The sequence below is a fragment of the Erinaceus europaeus genome, chromosome 2, assembly GCF_950295315.1.
Source record: "Erinaceus europaeus chromosome 2, mEriEur2.1, whole genome shotgun sequence".
NCBI classification, from domain to species: Eukaryota; Metazoa; Chordata; class Mammalia; order Eulipotyphla; family Erinaceidae; genus Erinaceus; species Erinaceus europaeus.
The window spans coordinates 64,616,248-64,640,712 of NC_080163.1; the positions used below are offsets into that span (position 1 = coordinate 64,616,248).

Consider the following 24,465-nt stretch of genomic DNA (forward strand, 5'->3'; position numbering starts at 1 on the left):
AAGAGTCAAAGAAATGGAGTGGGGGAAGATACCAAAGCACTGATGTGTCCCCCCAGATCCTTAGTATTTCTGTAACTGGTGTACACACATTTCTATCTCTCTCACCTTTGGGTCTGATGAGTGGAAAAATCTCTGACACCACTGAACAGTTTTTAAAGAGCTAAACATTTATTAAAGGATAAGAGCTGAGAAAAGCTGTGCACAGACACACAGAGGGCCTTATAATGTGAGAGGTCCATCCTCCCTGGGAGATCCCATTTTCATAGCTGAGTCAGCCTTTGAATAGTGGGAGCTAAAAGCTACAATTTATTTCTTGATTGTTCCTTGACCTCTTGTTGTTATTCTAGAAAGTCATGGTGTTTCATGTCTCCAGAGAGACAGCCTTAGTCACCAGCCCCATGCCTACATTCTGTTGTTCAGTCAGATGCCTGGTCATGTCTCAACTCAAGCCTGCAGGTACTCTTGCCCTATTGAGACACTAGCTCTCATTATGTGCTTTAACTAGCATTCCAATACAGGTTATATGCATGGTAAAGTAGGTAGCCTTTAAGGTGTGATACTTCACAGTTCTCTATAACTTCTTAAGATATAGTTCTAGGGCTCTGGCAGTAGTGCAGCGGGTTAAGCACATTTGGCTCAAAACACAAGGACCAGCATAAGAATTCCGGTTCAAGCCCCTGGCTTCCCACCTGCAGAAGGGTCACTTCACAAGTAGTGAAGCAGGTCTGCTGGTGTCTGTCTTTCTCTCCCCTTTTCTGTCTCCCCCTCCTCATTCCATTTCTCTCTGTCCTATCCAACAACGACAACACAATAAAAACTACAACAATAAAACGACAGGGGCAACAAAAGGGAAAATAAATATAAGAAAATGAAAATTAAAAAAATTTTAAAAAGATATGGTTCTGAGGGGATGAAAGATGACATTCCCACTTAAGTATACATATCACCATGCACAAGGGTCAGAGTTTGAGCCCCTACTCCCCACCTGTAGTGGGAAAGTTTCACAAGTGATGAAGCAAGTACTGTAGAAATCTCTGTGTTTTGTCTCATTCTCTGTCTCTCCTTCCCCTCTTCTCTTTCTCCTGTCAGATAAAATAGAAGGGGGAAAAAGAAGGCCACCAAGAGCAGTGCATTCCTGGTGCTGTCACTGAGCCTCAGAGATAGTTCTGTCAAAAATAAGTATCTAGGGTCTCACAAGTGCTAGTCCCTCAAGAAAGAAAAAAAAAAAAAAAAAGATGTGGTTCTGAAAGATAGAAGGTTGTAGCATAGTAATTGAGAACTCCTGTAGTTTTTTATTCCATAAAACCTGAGAGTCTGCCTGTCCCACAATAAATGTGTTGGCACCTTCAAGGGCAACTCTCAGATTTCTTAAACAGCTAGGGTTCTTTTTCTGCAAGTTAAACAATATTTATTTGTTGTTGTCAAGTGTCACTGACCAGAGCCTACTTTTTTCAAACAAGGAGAGAGAGAGAGAGAGACTCCACATCACTAAAGCTTCTCCCAGTGTCATACTTTCATGTGGTGTTCAGGGGGCTGAAGCTCAGATTGCACACAGGGCAATGCCAGTGTTTTACTAGCTGAATTTTCATACTGTCCTATAAACAATATCTAAAGTGAGTTACAAAAAAAGGTATTAATGACTAAATACAACCTACAAGGCTTAATCTTTTGTGATATAATAATGAGCCTTTGTTGTCAAGTTACGCAAGAAAGGGGAAGGAAACTTTAAAATGCAGCCTAAGAGTATCTGGGCAACAAGCTGACTCTCAGGGCTTGGCAGGAAGCTACAGATATAAGTCAGCAAGACAAACAGAGAAAACAGACTTTACAATAGAATTAAAAAGCGTATGATTGTGTTTCCTGGCTTATATCTTCTTAAATTGCCTTTGTCAACTTCTACCTCTAACTCAAATAGTTTTTATTCCAGTACCTCTATTATAGCCATTTACTGTGCCAACAGCTGCAAATGTGAATTGTATTTGAATTAGCGAAAAGATCTGATTCCCAGTACAACAAAAAGTCAGTGTTGGTCACACCACTTTTGTATAAAGCGAAGCTTGCTTTACTATATAATTCAAGGCTGGAGGTTACTTGACTCAATTAAAACCCTGCTTCTCCTAGAAATGGCCGCTGCTTATACCTATAAAGACAGGAACAAAAGAGATAGTCACAGCTTGGACATCCCTACTTCCATGACTCCCTCCCACATTCATAATGCCATAGGACAATTGCTCCTGGAAGGCAATGTCACAGTTCCACTGTAACAAAAGGGTAAGGGAAGGGTTCAGGATGAGTTCCTTTGGGTTCTTATAGTATCCTCCTTATAGTCTAACCTCAATCTTGAGGGTGTTCTTGTTGCTATCTGAAAGCAAACCATATTGGGAAACAGTCTTCTTTGCTAAATAAGCTGTTGTGCACAGGCTCTCTCCTGAGATGGTAACAGTTTGCATTTTCACTGGCTTCTGAGGGCAAGCAGCAATTATGATCAGCTGAATGTTTCCAGCATAAGATAAAGCAGCTTCTCAATTTCAACTAAGACAAAACTTATCTCCCACTACTGGATCACACCTAGTGAAATAATCAATAGACAGAAACCTCAATACTTTTAACTCACAATATTTATTCTGGTTTGTGCAATTGAAAGTATCAAGCCAGAACAAAATATGAGAAAGAAGTTCTTCTTCTTTTTTTTCCATTCTTGATTCAGGTCAGTTATGATGGTGAGTTTCTCAGTCATATCCTTTCTCCAAACTACGGATTTTTAAATATTGTTGGTTAATTACCCCTGTGAAAGAAACACAAAAACATAGAGAAGTTGAGTTTCAGTGATTAATAAAAGCTATCTACTTTTACTACACAAATAGACAGATAGCAATTATTATATGAAACTAGTTATATTGTCATAATTATGCCTATGCTCCATTACATTTATAAATTTTTTTTCTGAAATATTATGTGAGTCACAATAATTAAATCATACTCATAGTTCTCTTCTTATCCTACTACTTGAAATTCCCATGGCAAAATATTACTAGAACATGAAGCACTGATAGAAGGAGTAAGTTGTGGGGGGTGGGGAGGAGGAGAGTAAAAGAAAGCAAGGTAGTGAATTTAGGATTTAAGAGAAAGATGAATTCTGGGAAATGGTCATCTCAGGTTATTGATGTATTTAGATATAGACAAGCACCATAAAGGTCAAATTGTTACTAAAGAACATTAGAAGACAGTAAGTTGAGTGCTAAAATGTTCACCTAGGAACTTGGATTTGGGGCAGGTGAAATTGCTCACCTGGCAAAGCACCCGCATTCACATTTGTCTGACCCAGGTTTGAGCTTGGCCCTTGAAAGCAGGGGAAGTTTCATTCTCACTCTGTCTCTCAGTATCTGTCTTTTTTTGTTTCTCTCTGAAAAAGTGGACTAAAAGTGGTGAAGCCCATTGTATTGTGGGGAATTTACTGGCTGAGTTTGCTTGCACAACAAAAAGAAAGAAAGTAGGTTTTTAATATTAAAGAAAAGAGAAAGGTTGGCCCAGGCAGATAAGACTGATTTACATCCATAGTATCAATGAATGTTTTAGTTGGTGGTAGCTAAAGACACAGAGATCCACGGATTTAACTCTAGTTCAAATTCTGTTATGGGTGAATATCAGATAAATAATTGAATGAATTTTTGAAAATTATCATTATTGACTTTTTTGAATTTTTTGTTTAAATTACTTCATAAGTGATGTCTTGTCAATAATTTTACTCCTTTAGTTCACCTTTAAATGTATGACTCTTGGTTGTTGCTATTGCTGTCTTCTGATAGAGATCTGTATAAAATAAACAACATTAGGCTGATTGTTAGGAAACATTGTAAGCATATAACCAAGACAAAAAATGCAGTTGTATTTGTGCTAGTTACTTAATCAATATGCACTTTGTTTCTCCTACTGAATGCAGTGACCAAATATTCTAGTGTCAGGTACGTTCTAATTTTAGTGAAACTTTTAGAGATAATAATCTTTTTTTTTATTTCAGACTAAAAATCTATTGCATTTCTCTGGCTTGCTTACACGAATGATAAGATAAAATAGTGGAGCCACCTGTAGGGGAGTCACTTCGCAGGTGGTGAAGCAGGTCTGCAGGTGTCTATCTTTTTCTTCCCTTCCTCTCTCCATTTCTCTCTGTCCCATCCAGCAATGACAACATCAACAACAACAATAAAATAACAAGGGCAACTAAAGGTAAAATAAATAATAAAAAAGATAAAGTAGTGATATATCTGTCATAATGCTTTTATAAAATTGAAAGGTAATTTACATGTCCTCCTAAAATTTCTGAAATTTAAATTGAATATTTACCAAATAAACTTTGTAATAGTGAGTTATTTCACTTTCATTAATGAAGACTCTATGTCTTTCAGCTGTATTTCATTATATGTTGTAGTATTTATATAGCCACTTATAAATACACTGGTTCTATTAAAGAGAAGCATCATGTCTTAGGTCCCTTTCGCATGGCTACAACTCCTTGATAGGTAATTATGCTATGAATCCAGATAAAGTACTCCAGATTTAGGTACACTTGTGCAGCTATTCCCTTCAGTCTATTGAGGATAGGAACTAAGATATATTGTCTATGGACAGACTGCTGGAATTTTATTTGAAAACGAAACTAGGAAAAGTTGACATAGCTATGCTAGTAGAGCAGTCATTTTGAAGAGAATGGGACACAGGAGAGAGATGGTGTCGCATATCAGTTCTTGGAGTGATGGTGAGGATGGCTAGTTCTTTCTTAATAATCTAGTTCAATACCACCCTTTTGTGTTTTTCCTCTAAATTTCTGACTTGTCCTTACAATCCTGAAATCAGTATTATTATTCTAGATCATAATATGTCATAGCAAGAGTTTGTTCTCTGTTGTCAATAATCCTCTTACTATAACAAGCTTTTAGCAATGTTTCCGATTTTTTCTGAGATAGCTTAAGAACACAAGAAAACTCCCCAGACAATAACTTGGATCCACTGGCATATCAGATTTCAGGCTCAGGGGCAAAAAAATAAATAAACTGGTATAGCCACAGGCCCTTTGAAATGTAACTAAAATATGCCTATTATTTATCTACAAAATGGAGACACCCCCCCCCCCCAACTCTTCATCTGCACTATTCGAGCCTTTAGGTCCATAACTGGCCAACAATTTGTTTGGCTTTGTATGTTAACTCTCTTTTCAGCCACCAGGTTCCAGATGCTAGCATGATGCAGACCAGACTTCCATGGACAGACAACCCCACCAATGTGTCCTGGAGCTCTGCTTCCCCAGAGCCCTTCCCCACTAGGGAAAAAAGAGAGGCAGGCTGGGAGTATGGATCAACCTGTCAACACCCATATTCAGCAGGGAAGTAATTACAGAAGCCAGACCTTCCACCTTCTGCATCCCACAGCGACCTTGGGTCCATACTCCCAGAGGGTTAAAGAATAGGAAAGCTGTCAGGGGAGGGGATGAGATCCAGAGTTCTGGTGGTGGGAACTGTGCAAAGTTGCACCCCTCTTACCCTATGGTTTTGTTAGTGTTTCCTTTTTATAAATAAAAAATTTGAAAAAAAAAAAAAAACACAGGAAGATAAATGCTGGATGTCGTTCAACGAACTCAATTTTTAGAAGTTAAGAGTATTTAAATATCTGCATAAAAATGCATATGCAGTTGCTGTTAACCTGTTGATGAAGAAAATTAACTAAGTTGGCATATTAGATTTGTTGATGGAAAGTTTCTACCGTATGTTATCTCAACCTATAGAAATGGGAAAACAGAGAACCATTTTCCTTTATCACAGTGTGGTACCCATTAATTTATTTACCTTTTCCAAATACATTGGCACTTATATTGGTATGGTGAAGTAGAGAATAAGCTGTGTAAGTATCCTAATTCTAATTTTAGAGAAAAAACAATATTAATTATCTGCAAACTGTAAGCATCCTATTTCTGTTCTCCCCTTCATTCTTTACCATCATTAAATTTGCATCTCTATTCCTAATATTTTCCTTGGAATAATAAATATAATGAAAGGAAAATGAGATCACATGTAAAGGAGCCAGATCCTCCTAAAGCAATAATAGCCAAGAGGACTTGCTATTTGAGGTCCACAGAAGATTTAACTGAGAAGTTTCAGGTTTCTAGGGTTGATAAGAAAAAGGATACCTAGCTTCTTAAAATTTAAACAAGTTTGGTGCATATTGACTCAATATTTATAAGTTTTCACTAAATATATTAAAATATTCATTTTATTATACCAATCTGAAAATTGTAATCTTTACACAATACATTTTACTATTAAATACAAAGAAATTTCCTTACTCTTCATTTACTATTTTCTCTTTCTTCCAAAATCTCTGTATTATATTCATTTTAAGAGCAATGATGGTAATTAGAATGAGGAAGGGCAGGAAAATGTAAAAACTGATCAAAAGTCCATTTTTGTGATGAGTAGGACGTTGGTTTTTAAGCATTTCTGACGTTTTAGCTGAAAACACAAAAGGACCATTTAGTTTTTCAAAAATGATATTCAAAGCATACTAGGAATTTAGTTAAAACTTCGAGATTAATATAATACAGCCAAAGATTCAACAAACTTCCATTTCTTTTTTAATATTTAGTATTGTATGACTATTACCCAAAGATCATGATATATTTATTTTAACAAGATATATCACTGGCAAATTTATCTTAATATTGTCATGATTAGTGTGTGTATGTATCTGTTTGAGCTGTATACTTATTTTTTTGCAGCCAAGACTTTGCACCCAAGCAATTTCACCATTCGCAGCTAGCAGATTTTGTTTTCTTTCTATCACAAACAGAAAAATGAAGAAAAAGAAAGGGAGAGCTCACAGCATTGCTCCACAACTTATGAAGCTCACCATATTAGTTTCAGGCTTGTACAAGGGCTTTCACACATGATGAACTGGGCAAGTGAGTAATCTTTGGATCCCTATTTGTGCTACATTCTGACATAATTGTGTTATCATATTTCCCTTGCAAATAGCAACTTAAAGCACATTAAACTTGAAATTTAATCTAAAAAAAAAGAACTATTGTCAAATGATTTTTTTTGAGAAACCACGAGAACTACGTCTAAGAAGCTATAAACCAAATTTAAATTTGCATATAATCAGTAAGATGTCATTGTTCTGATTTTAACTAAATATATTAGAAAAAATAATAGATGCTGAAAATATGTTACAAAAATTGTAAAAATGAAAATCAATGGAACCTAGTTTGATTTGATCGGAGAAAAAAATGGCACAGGCAAAACATAAAGTAAGCAGCAATAATTACTGCCTGAACAATTATGTTTATATGAATGGAAATGTATTTAATTCCCCTGAAAAATATGAATTCAATAACTTTTTAAAACACAACAAAATATCTATTGCTTAGAAAATAACTAAGACACCATGCTACTGAATGTTTTATGCATTATTTGAAATAAATTGGGAATCATGTGCAAAAATAATGAAACTGAACTATCACATCTGAATTTTAGAATATTGGAGAGAACATGCTATTATTTTGTTGTTGTTATTTTGTTTTGTGAGGACTGGAAGCAAAAAACTGGAACTTATATATGCAAAGCATATGCCCTACCACCAACTGCATCACTGATGTAACTCAACACTTTAAAGCTCCTCCCTTTTCCACCCCATTTATATCCATTTGTCCATCTCCAAAAGTGGTGGGTATGGTTTGGAGCATGCAAATACCAAGGTCTTAAAATATACCTCCAAATTTACTTTTTGTGGACTAGTGTGAATTAATATTGCAAATCAATAATATAGTAAAAAATGAAAATACTTTTACAAAAATCTCACCCCTAGATTTTTACCCACCAAAAAAAAAAAAAAAGAACTGAAAAGCCTATCTTCATGTCTATAGAAATTTTATTTATAATTGCCCTTACCTAGAAACAAACCAATTGTCCTTCAGCAGGTAAATGGATAAGAAAGTAGAGTACACAGGCAATTATTCATTTTTAATAGAAAATTTCATAACAACAACAAAAAATGAACTATTAAAATGTGGTGAATATGTGTGAATCCCAAATGCATATTATTGCATGTTTCATAGTACTGAAGTACATCTATAGAATCAGTTACAGGTGTTTGTCAGGAACTGGCAATAGGAGATGAATAAAAATTAAGGAGAGAGATAATAGTGGAACCTCATGGTATGAACAAGAGTCTTTGTTTTCATACAAGTCAAGTAGACTTGCATACCCACAAAAAGTAAACTATAATTTTTTTAATTCAATTACATTGAAGAGATGAGTCAATTCCCTCCTAACAGATTACTCACCCCAACAGAGCATATTCCCTAACTTACACATCCCTTCTTTCACCCACTATTCTATTGTAATTTTTTTCATTAAAAAAAAAAAGTATTGAAACAGGAAATGGCTAAGAATATTTTTTACCTAAATTTTGCAACTTATGTAATATGATAGTCTCAATAAACTCAGGAAGAATAATTTCAAAGCAAAATGCACCTTGGCTAATCATAGTGAAACTGGAAAACCAAAAATATAAGATAATCTGAAACTAAGACAAGAAGTAAAAGCATTATCTGTTGATGGAAGGAAAATAAGATTGAGAGTTGTATTTCCACAATGGAAGTGAAAATAAAAAGGAATTATATCTTTTTTTCTTTTTCCAGATCACTGCTCAGCTCTGGCATATGGTGGTGCTGGAAACTGAACCTGAGAGCTCAGAGTCTCTCAGGATTGGAAGTCATTTGCATAGCCACTATGCTATCTCCCCAACCTGGAATTATACCTTTGAATAGTTAAAAAAATAATATTCAGTGTATAATCACAATTCCTGGGGTCTGGAAGTGGTTTACCTAGTACAAGCGCACACATTCTTATATTGTGTGATGACCCAAGCCCAAGGCCTTGGTCCCTACCTGCAGAGGGAAATCTTCTTGAGGAGTCAAACAGTATTGTGGGTGTCTCTCTCTGTCTTTCTGCCTTTTTGCCTCTCTTTCTCATCTCTATGTCTCTATGCAAAATACATGAAAAATATAAAAATTAAAATATTTATTTCAAAATGAATTCCAGCTCCTGCAAAAGTAACATTCTTACAGATATATATATATATGTATATATATATATATATATATACATATATATATATATATATGTCTTTAAAAGAAAATGAATTTTCAAGAGTTGGTCATCATAAAGCAAATACAAAGACAAATACAAAGGAAAGCTTTATAAATTGAAAGGAAATTAATCGCATGAATATTGAGATATACTGGAATGCTAAGAAACCTTATAATACAGTAAATGGGAGGCTAACAGTAAAGCTGTTAAAATATTTAACATCCAAGTGATAATTTAAAACAAATACAAGAATATATTATTAGTCCTAAAGTATATGTAGGAATCTGACATGGAAAATAAGCACACATTATGGCAAGACATCAATGGAATTACAAGGTAAATTATTTCTGTATTGTGAAATTTCAAAAAAGCTTTACAAAGGTAAAGGCCCATTAAATAAAACATATAGAAAATTTTGATAAACAGATAATACAGAACTCCACCAATATAGTAGGCACTAGCCACAAGCAGATATTTAAATCTAAAGTTAATAAAGTAACATAAAGTGTTATTTATTCTTTAGTTGCGCTAACCACATCAGGGTCTCAAAAAACACAGTCAAGACATAAAATATTACTAAAGTACTAAAACTCTATCTGATTACATTGATCTAGATACTAACTTTGAATTAGCCAAAATCCATCATCAATACTTCCGCCTGGTGCTGATGGTGCTGGTTCACATTCTGGAGGAGCATATCCAACATCACATTGACAATTAAGATTTGAATTGCACACCTGAAAACAATATCAAATTGTAATAAGTATATAATATAGTAATAATAATAGTAATATAATATAATAGTAATTATAATATAGTAATAAGAATAGTTAAGAGTCAGGTAGTGGTGCATGTCACTGAGCACATACACTGCCATGAACAAGGACCCAGATTCAAGACCCAATTCCCCACCTACAGGGAAGATGCTTTACAAGCTCTGAAACACATCTGCAGGCATCTTATCTTTCTATCCTCCCCACCTCTCTTAATTTCTCTCTTCTATCAAATAAAATAAAAATAAAAAGGGAAAAATGGCTGTGGATTCATAGTATTAGCACCAAGTCCCAGAGACAACACTGCTAGCAATAAAAAAATAATTAAAAAATAATAAAACTGGAATAAATATTATTTAGTTACTGTGCTTAACCAGTATAAATGATCAGATTATCATTGTTTAATATATTACTGCTATCATAACATCAATGTGGAAAACATTTTTATAAGATAGTATATAATAAATGTCTATACAGTATAAGTAGCCATCGTGTGTAATAAAATTGAAGTATCTTGTTCTATAAATGTAGAGAAATTATTAAGCAAATTAAAATATAGAAGGAATAAAACTCATTGTGAGGGGTTGAATGGTGATGCACCTGGTGAAACATCCATATTATAATGTATAAGGAATGACCTGGGTTCAAGTCCTCAGTCCCTATCTGCATGGAGGAAGGTTCACAAGAATTGAAAGTGTTCCAAGTGTCTGTCTCTTGCCCTCTTATCTCTCAATTTCCCTGTCTCTACCCAATAAATAAATAATTTAATAAAAAAAAAACCTCGCTGTGAGTTTTTCTAGATTTTAAAACTAGCTGCAATAAAAATAAAAAAGTAGTTGAGTATGGCAGCATAGTATAGGGAGTAAGAGAGACCAAAAGATCATGCTAAAGGATAAACCACATAAAACAATTAAAAATAAATACCCAGAATCTCATATTACAACCAACAATATTTGAAGAAAATTGCTGAGAAACAGGTGCAGGCAAGCAGGCAGCTTGAACCAGGAATCACAACCCATAGGCAGCAGATGTGCCATTTTGGGAAGCAAGTTCAGCCCCAAGAAGGTGGGCAACTATGCCACCTGTCCAGACAAGTGCAAGGGGGCAGCCAGAGGTCAAAGTGGAGTCTGAAACAGAACACTATCTCATCACTGCTACAATGGGAACTGTTCTGTCTGAATCCAATCAAGGTAACAAGAAAGACTCTCCCTACCACCACCCCATGACATATATGCAACATAACCACAGCCCTACCAGCTGGCTGAACAGCAAGAAGCCACACTTAACCAAAGCATGGACAAGCACTTAGTTGCTCAAACCACAAAGATCTGGAAAAAATGTCTCCAGTTTGAATTCAGAAGGTAATTCAAGACTCCAACCACAACATATAGACATAAACCCAGGCTCTCAGAAATCATTTCACCAAAGGGCTTCAAAACACATAGAGAAACTATTAAGAGCTATGAAAGAATCTTTGGAAGGAGTTGAGGTTTATGTAAAAGGCCCAGTGAGCAGACGGGGTGGGGAGTGGGGGTGGAGTAAATAGCGTAATGATTATGCAAAGAGACCCTGATACCTTAGGCTCCAATGTCCTAATTTCAGTCTCTTGCACCAGATAAACCAGAGAAGAGCAGTGCTCTGGAGAAATAAAGGGGAAAAAAAAAAAAAAACCTAGTAAGTAGAATAAATCAGCATGAAAAGACAATACTAGGCTAGAAAATAAAACACCCACATTCAGAGTGCAAATTTGTTGGAGAGGCAAGAAACATGAAGCAATTTTCTGTGAACTAGCAGACTCCAGCAGGAAAAAAAAAAAAAGTGAGTTATTAGTACACTTGAGGACAAAGAGAAGGAGAAAGGAGCAGAGAATATATTCAAAGAAATCATAGCAGAAAAAAATTCCAAACCTGGGTAATGTTCAAAACATTACCGGGAAGCTGAATGAAAACATGAATCTCATGAATCCCAAACAGTCCACACCACATTTTATATAACAATGAAACAGTATTGCAGATTGCATGGGAAAGGAAGAATCTCACTTCCAGAAGTAGAACCATCAGGACTTCTTCAGATTTCTCATCACAAACCCAAGAGGCAAGAAGAAAGTAGAATGACATAGTCACAGCTTTAAGAGAGAAAAATTTCCAGCCACAAATTCACTATCCTTCCAAATTGTCTTTCAAAAGAAGGAGAAATCGAAGGCTTCCAAAATATACAGAAACTGAAGAAATTCACCATCTCCAATCCTGCCTTGCAAGAATTACTGAAAGGATTCCTACAGGAAAAGAAGCAAAGGAACTACAACTCTAGATGAGGTGGTCTGTGTAGAATAAAACTGAGAACGCAAGCAACAGCAACAAAAGAAACAAATATATAGGGAAAAGGAAGGCGGAAAGATAGAGATACAACCACTGTTGGTGAGCCAAGGCCAATTGTCAAAAACCTAGATGTCAAAACAGAAACTCTTAAAAAACAAAAAAACAAAACAAAAAAAAAAAAAACTCAGCCTTTGTTTTACCTTCATTGGAACCTGAAGGCAAAATGTGTAGGATGAATTAGGAAGAGAAGGGTCAACATTAGGTGACTTTACATGTAGATGGAACTTGGGAGACAGACTCAGACAGGGAGAACACAAGGTGAAACTTGGACTAGGATGGTATACTGAACCAAACCAAGGGACTCTGGGGAGGAAATGACATACAGAGTCTGGGGGAGAGGGGTTTTGGGGAGTGAGAGTATTTGACATACACTTGTTAAGTGGAAATGGAAAATCATATACATGTACATGTATAAACAAAATGTGCTGTAATTCATTAAACACCCCCCCCAGTAAAAGGAAAAAAAGTATTTAAAAAACTAAATAATAAAAATAAAGAAAAGTTACAAGTTGGGCAAAAAAATAAAGTATGGCTCTTCAGGAAACTTAATGTACATATCTCCCAGAAACATGTATCTGTGCTTAAAATAAATTTTTCTGGAAAAGCTTTGAGACTGTGTTTAATATATCCCACAACAAAGGACAAAAGGACCATACCAAACATCAAGGAGAGACAGAGAAACTTACGAGTTATGCACAAATAATAGGAAGGTCACAAATAGAGGCCTTCTTCTGATGAAAATAAAAGCCTGGGACTCAAGTGTCAGAGCCTATCAAAATATTTAGCTTTGAAAAGTAATAGCCAGGCTTGAACCTAGGTTATACACATATCAAAGCAGCACACCATCTAAGTAAGATATTTTGCCAGCCCATAGCTGTACTATCTAGCTAAATACTTGAAGTTTAGAAATGCTTGCTCTTTTTTTATATTTATTTATTTATTCCCTTTTGTTGCCCTTGTTTTTTATTGTTGTTGTTATTGATGTCATCATTGTTAGATAAGACAGAGAGAAATGGAGAGAGGAGGAGAAGACAGAGGGGCAGAGAAAGATAGACACCTGCAGACCTGCTTCACCGCCTGCCTGTGAAGTGACTCCTCTGCAGGTAGGGAGCCGGGGCTCCGACCAGGATCCCCACGCTGGTCCTTGCACTTTGCTCCATGTGCGCTTAACCTGCTGAGCTACCGCCCAACTCCCAAATTCTTCCTCTTTTACAGAATGTCAAAAAGCACTAAGTAAACTTCAAAGTCTTCTGACATGATGACCTTATATAAAAGGAAAATACAGAATGTCTTTTCATATAAATAAAATGAAGAAACAAGCAAAGTAAATGACGACAAGTATTACAAAACTGAGGTAAGAGGGAGGAGTGGCAGCATGCAAAGGTAGAAAGGGTATGAAGGACCTTGGTGAAGGCAGATTGGTGTTCTGATAAAAAGTGAGATGTGGCAACACATTTTGAAGAAATGGGAAATTATATATCTGACACAATGTCCTATAAAACAATGCTTCCTCATAAATAAATAAAGCATTAACTGAAAAAACGAAATTTCCACATCAGACAATTCTGAATCTTTAATTTTCATGGAAAAATAAACTAAAATAACATAACCTAAAATAGTAACAGGTTCTGGCGGTGGTACACCCAGTTAAGAGATAAAATTCTTATCCTATGGTTTTGTCAATGTTTCCTTTATATATATTTCAACCAAACTTTAGGTTACACTAAATAGAGTATGGCTTCAACATAATTGTAGGATTCACTAGGCACCCAAAATAACCAAATAGATAGATGGTTGAACTTCAACACAGACCTCCAGGGAAGAGGTTGGTCTAGTTGAACCTGTAAATCCTTTTTGACTATTAAGATTCAATCTGAATTTTCAAGGACCTAGGGGGGAAGTTTCATGAGCAGTGAAGCAGGTCTGCAAGTGCTTCCCTTTTCTTATTCTCTCTATCTTCCCCTCCCCTCTCAATTTCTCTTTGTCCTATCAGTTTAAAAAAAGGAAAAGAAGGAAAGGAAAGGAAGGGAAGAGAATAGAAGGGAGGGGACGGGAAGGGGAAAAGGGGAGGGAAAGGAAGGGAAGGGAAGGACAGGGCAGGGGAGGGGAGGGGAAGGGAGGGGACAGGAAGGGGGAAAGGGGAGGGAAAGGAAGGGAAGGGAAGGACAGGGCAGGGGAGGGGAGGGGAAGGGAGGGGATGGGAAGGAGGAAAGGGGAGGGGAGGGGAGGGGAGGGGAGGGGAGGGGAGGGAAGGGAAGGGAAGGGAAGGGAAGGGAAGGGAAGGGAAGGGAAGGGAAGGGAAGGGAAGGGAAGGGAAGGGAAGGGAAGGGAAGGGAAGGGAAGGGAAGGGAAGGGAAGGGAAGGGAAGGGGAAGGGAAAAAATGGCCATAGAGGAGCAGTGATTCATCATGCAGGCACCAAGCCCTAGAGATAACCCTGGAGAAAAGAAAAAGAATATAATCATTACATACCCCATGTCCATTGCATTTCGTTTGTCCATCACAGTCCACTTTGTTGACATATTGAGATGTCGAAATGCATTTTCCATGAAGACAAAACTAGAACGATATAAACCACCACCAAGAAAACTTAAAATCTAAAAACAAGTGTTGAACATTTACATTTTCTAAGAATGTGCAATGTAATGAAGTAAACACTAAATTTAATTCACCACTAAAATTCTAATTTTTACTGAGAGCTTTTATACAATTGATCCTCTCTTACCCTACCCCCACCACCATTTTCTTATAAGGCTAATGGCTTGTTGCACAATTGTCTACACACGGACTCCATTTCCCAGCCCTGCATCTTGGTTATCTGCAAAATTCTTCACCCCCACCCCACCTCTGAACTTCCCTCTTCCATTCCTTCCCCAGAGTTCCTTGCTTTGGTGCAGTATCCCATGCCCAGAAACAACAGCAACAAAAGAAGCAAAGACATGGGAAAAGGGAGGGAAAAAAATGGATAAAGTGACACAAGATGTTGGTGAACCAAAGATAATTGCCCTTATTTTTAAGTGATTATAGTTTTGTTTTGTTTTTTTTACTTAATCCATTTCCTTGATTATCTTATCTGTGAGTAGTATGACCCTAACTTACTTTCTTCATCTACTTTCACTAAAGAAAACATCCTCTATTCTGTGTTGTCACAAGTGAAAGATTTGATGTACTTATAGGGGGGTCATACCCCATTGTGTATACTTAACACATCATCCTTATGTGATCATTTGCCAATGTATACTTAACTTGTTTCAAACATCACTATTATAGATAATTTTGCAATAAATGAGGGAGTGCATATATTTTTAAATTGGTATTTGGAATTTTTCAAGTAATAGTCAAAGTAAGATAAGTGGGTTGCATGTGGTATCTATTATTAACTTTAAAAGGGAATATCTTCTGCTTTCTTTAATGGAGTTGAATAGTTCTGTTGTGAATTTTCATCTTTTCTATACTTTCATTTTCCTTTTCTACTTGAGTAATTTGAAATTTTCTATCTTCAAGTTCACTAAATTGCTCTTCCTTTGGTCTATTAGTTTTGTGCATATTTCTGTAGCATACAGAAAATCTTTTATTAAATTCTTTGCAAAGATCTTCAAACTCTTTATTTTTCTAATTTAAAGCTGAAGGTTTTGCCTTCTCTTGTTTTTTCTTATCTTATAATTTGCTTTTTTGAGTTTTGTTGTATCTCCTTTCAGAGTTCTTCTTGATAAATTTGAATTGCTCATCTGCATTTCCTTTACATCTCTGAGTTTCTTTATGAAGGCTACACCCTGATAAAGACATATAGTTGTCTATGTTTGAATTTGTATTGTGGTAAGTTGCCCTCTCTTTCTTAGTGCATTATTTTCATAAGGTCTGAAGTAGTCAAGTATATATTTGCTTTGCCCATCTTGTTATCTGAAATTTAATTTCCCTAGATTTACAAATTGTTAAATATGAATCAGTAAATTTAGGTGAGCTCTATATCTTTCAAATTTTTTCAGAAAATGTAATTTTAGATACACATTATTGAATATACTACAATGTAACTGGCCAAATTGTTGGCATTTGTCATTCTTTTTTGCTTATAGTATATCTCACATAATACTCAATACCAATTTGCATTTCCTAATATCTGAAAATTAATTTGTTACTAATGCAGATTCATTGCCTTGAATGAGATCCCTTGAATCTACAGAGAAGGAGAAGCTTCACGAGTGCTGAAGCAGTGCTGCAGGTGTCTCCACCCTCTCTCCCATCTCTGTCTCTCACCCACTATAGAAAAATTGTCCACTGGGAATGTTAGAGTCATTGTGCAGGCATTGATAACTAAGAATAACTCAGGTGGCAAAAAAGTAAATAAATAAAAGTAATGTCAAAACATTTGACTACCAGTACATATCTAATTCACTTGCTGAAACTACATGCTGATATTCCATTTGATAATAAATATTATGTTTTTGCCATCAAATATTATTTTCAGTGTCAGCTAATAAAACAAAAACAATTGTCTTCATTTACTTTAATATTTGTGTTTATTCAATTGTAAGTTATGTATAATATTTATTTTCAAAGTTACATTTAATATTTACTAGTATATGTTCAATTTGGAGATTTTTTACTAATATGTATTGTATGTGTGTATACAGATATATATGTATATATTCCTATTAGTATTGCATGCTAGTTTATGTGACATACATATATAATTATATGCATATATCTATGGGTTGTCTCAGACACAAAGCTGATATCCAACAATCCTAGTAAATTTACTTTTCCATTTCAGATTGAATCTTAATAGTCAAAAAGGTATAGGTTCAACCAGACCAACCTCCTCCCTGGAGGTCTGTGATAAAGTTCAACCATCTATTTGGTTACTTTGGGTGGCTAGTGAATGTACTGAAGTCATACTCTATTTAGCGTAACCTAAAGTTTGGTTGTAATATTTTTTTTGACCTCTTAAACTTTTATTTATTTTGGAAAGAGACAGAGAGAAATTGAAAGGGAGGGGAAAGATAGAGAAGGAGAGATGAGAGAGAGAGAGAGAGACACCTGAAACATTGTTTCTCAACTTTGGAAGCTTCCCCTCTGCAGATGGGAAACCCGGGGCTTGAATCTGAGTCCTTGGTGCACTGTAATGTGAGTGCTTATCTACTTTGATAATTAGTTAACCAATTTTAATATTACACTAGTTTTTAACTCCTTTATCAAATGTATGAAAATAATATGATTTATGTTTCAATTAATGCAATTAATTAATTATTATATATACGTATATATTGAATCTCAGCAATGTATAGTTGGAATCAACATAATTTCATAAGCTCATTTCAATAAAAATAAAGTTTAAACTCCATTATTTATGTTTCTCAAATATTTGTTTCCAGACAGAGAAAAAGAAATTTGAAACACAGTATTATAATCTTATCTTGTGGGTAAACCAAAAATTTGAGTTTATATGCTTCCAGAGGCAAAATTAGGGGAGTAGGCTACAGAAATAGATGTCTTGTTTTCATTACAGCCAAATAAATTCTTTTTTTTAAATCAAATCATGCTACTGGCAGAATAATGGATGCAGTAGTATTTGTTGACACATGAATACAGCTTCTCATCTCTCTGAGATAGCGACTTTCAAATCACTCATCCCCAATTATTTAGGTACTTTTTCACCATCAAACACCAGGAAGCCATCTCCTCTTCATTCTGTACACCCCTACCCCCCCCAGACACACACACACACACACACACGCACACGCACACGCACACATAACTTTACTTTGTTGTTTTAAGCACATGCAGTTCAAATTTTGTTTTCCCTTCCTATGCTTGGCTCATCTGCTATTCATTCTTCTTTTTGGCTTATTCCACTTACAATTAATTCTTCAAGATCCACCCAAAATAAGGCAAAGGAAATGAATTCATCATTTTAATTTCTCTGTCATTTTATTGGGGGCTTAATCTTTTCCCTAATGGAATTATGGGTTTCCCTAATGGCTAATGGATTACAGTGTAATTATTGAAACATGCATAGAATAAAATTCTCACTACCCCTTGATAGGTATCTGCAAAACGCTTTCACCTACAAAGTTGGCCCTTCCCACTTTCATTCATCATGACCCCAGTGCTTTTTCATGTTCTCTACAACTTTCTTAGCTACTTCTCTGTCCTTGGGTATCTAGGAAGCTAGAATATTATTCAGCTACTAAAAATGATGAAGTCAGTTCCTTTGCCTTACCGTGACTGGAACCTGAGGGAATCATGTTAAGTGAGATAAGCTAAAAGCGTGAGAATAAATACTGGATTACCGCACTTAAAATAAATACAATTTAAGAAGTAGGGACAGAAAGGAAATAACACAAAGTGAAACTTCAACTGGTTGTGGTATATTGCACTAAAGCAACAGATTCTGTGAAGGGGTGGAGTGGGGAAAAGATAGCAGGCCTTTGGGGTCCTGATTCATAATGGTAGAAAAGGAAGTACTCTAAGTTGGGAGTGAGGGTGTTTTGCAGACACGATGGGGAGATAAGAGATTGTACACATGTGTTAACAACTGTACTGTCATCTATTACCCACCCCCAATAAAATGAAAAAACAAATTTAAAGAAATTATATATGTAGAGACAAGTAAATTTCACTGTTTCAAGATTTTTTTTTTTTGTAATTGCCAACAGGGTTGTTGTCACTGGGGCTTGGGGATGGCACTGAGAATCCACCACTTGATAGGACAACAAGAAATTGAGAGAGCTGGGGAAGATAAAGAGGGAGGAAGATACGACACCTGTAAACCTGCTTCATCACTCAGGATGCTTCGTACCTACAGGTGGGGAGCAGGGTCTGAACCCAGTTCCTCACACATGGTAATGTGTACTCAACCAACTTTGTTAGTTTTTAATCCAGATAAACAGAGAGAAGGAGAACAAAATAGAAAAAGAGAAAGGTGGATAGATTCTACAATATCAGAGCTTTCCCATATTGTGATCTTCCATGTGTTATCTGCACTAGAGTATGAGCCATGTAATGTCAAAACACATACCCTACCTGTTGAATTATTTCCTTGTCTTTATTTTTTTTTTAACCTTTATTTATTTGATTTATGAGAGAGTAGGAAAGAGAAACCACATCACCTTCCAACCTATCCTGCACCGGATATGAATCAGGAATATCCACAGATCCAAGTCCTGTGTTGTATTCACTGAGTTTCCTTTGCCAGAATATACAAAATGTTTAGCTCTCTTGCTTACATTCCCATACCTCATCTGCACACATATATGCACTCGTACTCTCCATACTTGCTTACACATATACACCATTGGTAGAATCAAGTAAAATGTATATTTACCATGTCTGATTCACATCTAGTTCCAGAGCTCACATAAGTTTTATCCTCTGTAGGGAGGACAAACGATTGATTTCTCAAAACACCAGACATACAAATAGATTCTCCACGGTATGTATATTGAATATCAAGACCTTCTGCACTGGCTAGAACCGTATGTGTCCAATGACATACTAGCTTCCCACACATGACATTACTGGAAATATAAGGCAGAAAAAAAAATCCCTATGTACCACAAGAATACATCATGTCAGGTAACAAATATGTTAGTAGTTCAGCAAAGTAGCAACAGTTCAAATATGAAGACAATTGTGAAATGTTACTCAGAATGTTACCACACACATGTCATATATTCAGAACACACATCATTTTTATGAAATATTTAAAATCATATACATAAAGCACATCTGTATCTCATTTATTTTAAGAATTTGGCTATACATACATACAGCTGCATTTTAAAATGTAAAATTTTCTAGATACACACTCAAAATTACATGGCATTCTCATACAGTTTCCAAAAATGTCTCCATGAAAATTCACTTCATTAACACACAAATGAGATGAGCTCCTAGCATCTGAAAACATAAATACAGTTTGTTACTCATTAAAAAATAAAATGTATAAATTGTGACAAACTAATATAACGAGATCAACACTACAGCAGTGACCAATCTGTATCATCTATCAATGTTAGAATACCTCGATATCACCATACAGGGGTGCAGAGACCTGTGCTGGAGTGTTAGAGGAACAAAAGACACTGCATAGTAGGTAGACACCAGAATGCTAGAGGGCAACATAGTACTCAAGGCTGAAGGGTCAAATATTTAACATCCATGCTTGAAGGGGCATATGGAGTCATTTCTTATGACTACTACTGCAGTGCTTGCTCATGGTAGTGCCTGGCAGGTTGACTGTAACCAGTGATTTCAGGCAGCTGGAGTTCAAACATTTGGGGGAGGTCCTGGATAGTGGACTTTGTTGAGATCTGAACAAGTGCCACTTAGAAATTCCTATAAGAGAAGTTCTTCTCTGCACTGCCTTCTGAGTTATGCCATGCTCCTACATGCACAATGTAAGGAGATAAAAACAGATCCATGAACAAAAGGTAAATAGAGTGAGGGTGAAAAAAAGAATAGAGGTGGTTCTGGGGAGGGTAGTTGGCAATTTTAAAAATTGATGCTGTTTCTAAATATAGACTGATCACTTAATATGAAAATAGGTATCATAGTGCAGAAATTATTGACACCCTCATCCTTTCACTGACATCTAGAATTCTTGTGCAAAGTTTGTATTCCCATGTACTCAATTACCTGAAATTTGATAAATAACTATTACCTTTGTCTTGAATTTATTATAAACATTTTACCTCTTGACATGGTTTAAATTAACTTTGTTAATTTTAAAATATTTTTTTCTATTTCCTAAAAAAAAAAAAAAAAAAAGCAAACGAGCTCACACACTGGCATATGGAGGGCAAAAGGTCAAAACGTGTTCCTCATTCATGCAAGATCTGTACTCAATGCCAAGACACTACTCTAGCCCCAAAGTTGTTTTGAATTATAATTTTATTTTTAATTTTTTTTTTGAAATTTTTGTATTATCTTGTTTACCAGATAGAGATAGTCAGAAATTGAGAGGGGAAGGGGCTGATAGAGAGGGAGAGACAGAAAGACACCTGCAACACTGCTTCACCACTTGCAAAGCATTCTCCCCCCGAAGGTGGGGACTAGGAGCTCGAATCTGGGTCCTTGTGCACTGTAATATGTGTGTTCAACCAGGTGGGCCAGCACCCAGCCCCTAATTTTATTTTCAAATTTTTTATTTAAAAAAAATCACACTTTTACATCATGACCATGGAGTGATGACTGACAATAGAAAAAGAGGTTGTTTGAAACTAACTCTCATGGGCTGGGCAGTGGCACAACCAGTTGAGTGCACACTTTACCATGACAAGGACTGAGTTCAAGCTTCCAGTAACCCTGTGCAATGAAAGCTTTGTGAACAGTGAAACAGGGCTGCCGCTTTTTCTTTCTCCTTCTTTATCTCCCCTCTCCATATTAATTTCTCTCTGTCTTTATCCTTTAAAATAACTGCTTTAAAAAGTAAATGCTAGATAAAAACATGTATTTTTTTTTACATTTTCCAAACAAATCCACACACTGTTTATCTAAAGATTTGCATATTCCACCAAAGCAGAAATCAGTATTATTGTTGCACGGTTGCAAATCAGCAGCTTTAACATTAGGCACACAAAATTCTGATGTTCCATTGCAATGTTCTGGAAAATCACAGGGATCTGTGCTTCTCCTACATAGATGTCCTCTTTCATATAGCTGCAAACAAAGCAAAACCAGGCATAAAACCCAAAATGTAACTAAAGCAAACAGCACAGTATATTATTTGTAACTGTAATTTCCATTATAATAACAATTATCATTATAATGATTATACTTAAACGTTTTAAGTCAAATTCATTAATGACTGATCAGGAGACAAGAAAGAACAACTCAAATGTTTATCAACAAACAGAAGGATAAACCCAATATGTGGGTACAATGGAATATTTTCAGAAATAGGATGAAATGGCATGCTGAAAGTGTATGAATCTTAAAAACAGTATGAGGACATCCTTACTAAAAATTTACATTTTCTGCTTCTATATATACACGAACTATCCAGGATAGATAAGCCCACAGAAGTAGAATGAAGATTAGTAGTTGCCAGAGACTAAGGGCAAGAGAAACTGAGTTTTCCTGCTTAGTGATGAGTATGTTTCTTAACTAAATAGAAGTGATGGATTCATAATATTGTGAATTTACTAGTTGTTGCTGAATCACAGCCTTTATCTTCTTGTTAATCATTGTTAAATTCATATTTAAAATTTAAAAAAAGGGGGAGTCGGGCTGTAGCACAGCGGGTTAAGCGCAGGTGATGCAAAGCACAAAGACTGGCATAAGGATCCCGGTTGGAGCCCCGGCTCCCCACCTGCAGGGGAGTCGCTTCACAGGCAGTGAAGCAGGTCTGCAGGTGTCTATCTTTCTCTCCTCCTCTCTGTCTTCCCCTCCTCTCTCCATTTCTCTCTGTCCTATCCAACAATGACAACAGTAATAACTACAACAATAAAAAAAAAACAACAAGGGCAACAAAGGGAATAAATAAATAAAATAAATATTAAAAAATTTAAAAAAAAGATCAAAGTTATAAAAAAAATTTAAAAAAAAGATTTGCTACTTAAATATAGAAATCCAAGATTGTGCTTAAATATTCATGTATCTTGAAAGTGAATGACCAGTGACATTAATTGCTACCCCAGACAGTGAAGAAGAAAACATATTGGAAAAAACAAAATAAGGCAGACAAACAAAAAAAAAAAAACCTAAGTAATTTGAGGAGGTATCACAATACAGAAAAACAAAAACCTAGTAATAAGATTCACTAATAAATCTATTTTGTTGGCTTGAATTATGAAAGCAACTTTAAAAATGATGAGATGTAAATGTAGTAAAAATGATAAGTAAATATGTAAAATCAGAAGCTTTATCCTTTATTTTATTGTTATAAAATAAACTTGATAAAAATAGGGAGGGAGGGAAAGAGAGAGAAAAAGAGTGAGAGAGAGAGAGAGACCTATAGCTTGCATCACTGCTCACGAAACTTCCCTCCTGCAGGTAGAGACTAGGGGGCTTGAAACCAATTCCTTGTGCATGGTAGAATGTACACTCAACTATTGTGCTACTACCCAGCTACCCAAGCTATCCTCAATACGGTAAAGAAAACTGAATGGAATACCTCCCAAAAGTTAAGGACTCAACCATGTCCAGGACCAGTTTTTCTGCCAAAGTTAAGCTTCAATACCAGCCATATTTCATAGTGCTACCTATTTTATATGAGTTGTTATATAATTTTCATAATAAGATATTTAGTTATTAGACTATTGAAGCAAACACTTGCTTTGCTACGTGTGTTAATTATATGTAGATTACATAGAATTATGCTCAGACATTACCAAAGGGAATTGGTAGTGCTCAGATAAAGTGGAACTGGAATTAAATAGAAAACTAGAATGAATCATGAGTAGTAGTTGAAATAGTACTATGAATTATAAGTCTATAAAATACATAAAGTTCTTTTAATTCCAAAAATAGTTATGTATGAATGAGGCACATTATGCAAAATATTTAAATTGTGCTAGAGAACCCTAAAAATATCCAGGTCACAAAAGTATAATATAATTTTTGAATGTATTTATGTAAGAGAGCAAAATAAAGAATACCACTCAGCTCTGGCATGCAGTACTGGAATCTGAGCCCTGGGACTTCAGATCTTCAAATTCTGTGCTCTATTGCTGGAGTTATCTCCCTAGCTGCACTCATTTCCAGCATTGAACAGTGGCACACTGGGTTGAAGTGATACATTAGCTAGAGCTGGGCAGAAGTGCACCTGGTAGAGCATACGTGCTACAATCAACAAAAATCCATGTTCAAGCCCCCAGTCCCCACCTGCAGAGGGGGAGCTTTGCAAGTGATGAAGCAATGCTGCAGGTGTCTCTCTCTTACCCTCTAGATCTCCTCCTCCACTCTTGATTTCTCTCTGTCTCTATCCAAAATAAATAAAATATTTAAAATCTCTAAAAATAAACGCAGAAGTACAGACATAATTACTCAAAGTCAGTAATGTAACAATTGAAGAGCTTACCCTGCAAGTTCTTGAATTACAGCATTTTCCACTACCACACTCTGAATATCCAATCAAAGTACAATTTTGAGGGTAACAACACTTTGCATGAGTACAAGTCTAAAACAGTAAAGTAATATAAATTGATTAACAGAAATTCTCAATCAAATAATT

The 24,465-nt window shown here is 35.7% G+C and overlaps 1 protein-coding gene across 4 annotated transcripts in view; it reads right to left on the reverse strand.

The window, feature by feature from the left end:
- Nucleotides 1-2,600: 2,600 nt before the first annotated feature.
- LOC103107904 (A disintegrin and metallopeptidase domain 3-like) overlaps nucleotides 2,601-24,465 on the reverse strand; it is a 69,374-nt gene continuing 47,509 nt past the window's right edge. For 3 of the 4 annotated variants that reach the window (XM_060182208.1, XM_060182214.1, XM_060182224.1), the window contains 9 exons: nucleotides 24,313-24,411; nucleotides 21,755-21,950; nucleotides 20,099-20,189; nucleotides 19,615-19,807; nucleotides 14,763-14,849; nucleotides 9,763-9,877; nucleotides 6,335-6,500; nucleotides 3,760-3,810; nucleotides 2,601-2,785 (listed from right to left, as the gene is read on the reverse strand). In XM_060182208.1, coding sequence (XP_060038191.1) covers nucleotides 3,762-3,810; nucleotides 6,335-6,500; nucleotides 9,763-9,877; nucleotides 14,763-14,849; nucleotides 19,615-19,807; nucleotides 20,099-20,189; nucleotides 21,755-21,950; nucleotides 24,313-24,411 — 996 coding nt within the window. In that variant the 3' untranslated portion in view covers nucleotides 2,601-2,785; nucleotides 3,760-3,761. Of the gene's footprint in view, nucleotides 2,786-3,759; nucleotides 3,811-6,334; nucleotides 6,501-8,941; nucleotides 9,034-9,762; nucleotides 9,878-14,762; nucleotides 14,850-19,614; nucleotides 19,808-20,098; nucleotides 20,190-21,754; nucleotides 21,951-24,312; nucleotides 24,412-24,465 lie in introns of those variants that run through there. The other variant, XM_060182219.1, reaches the window with a different exon arrangement.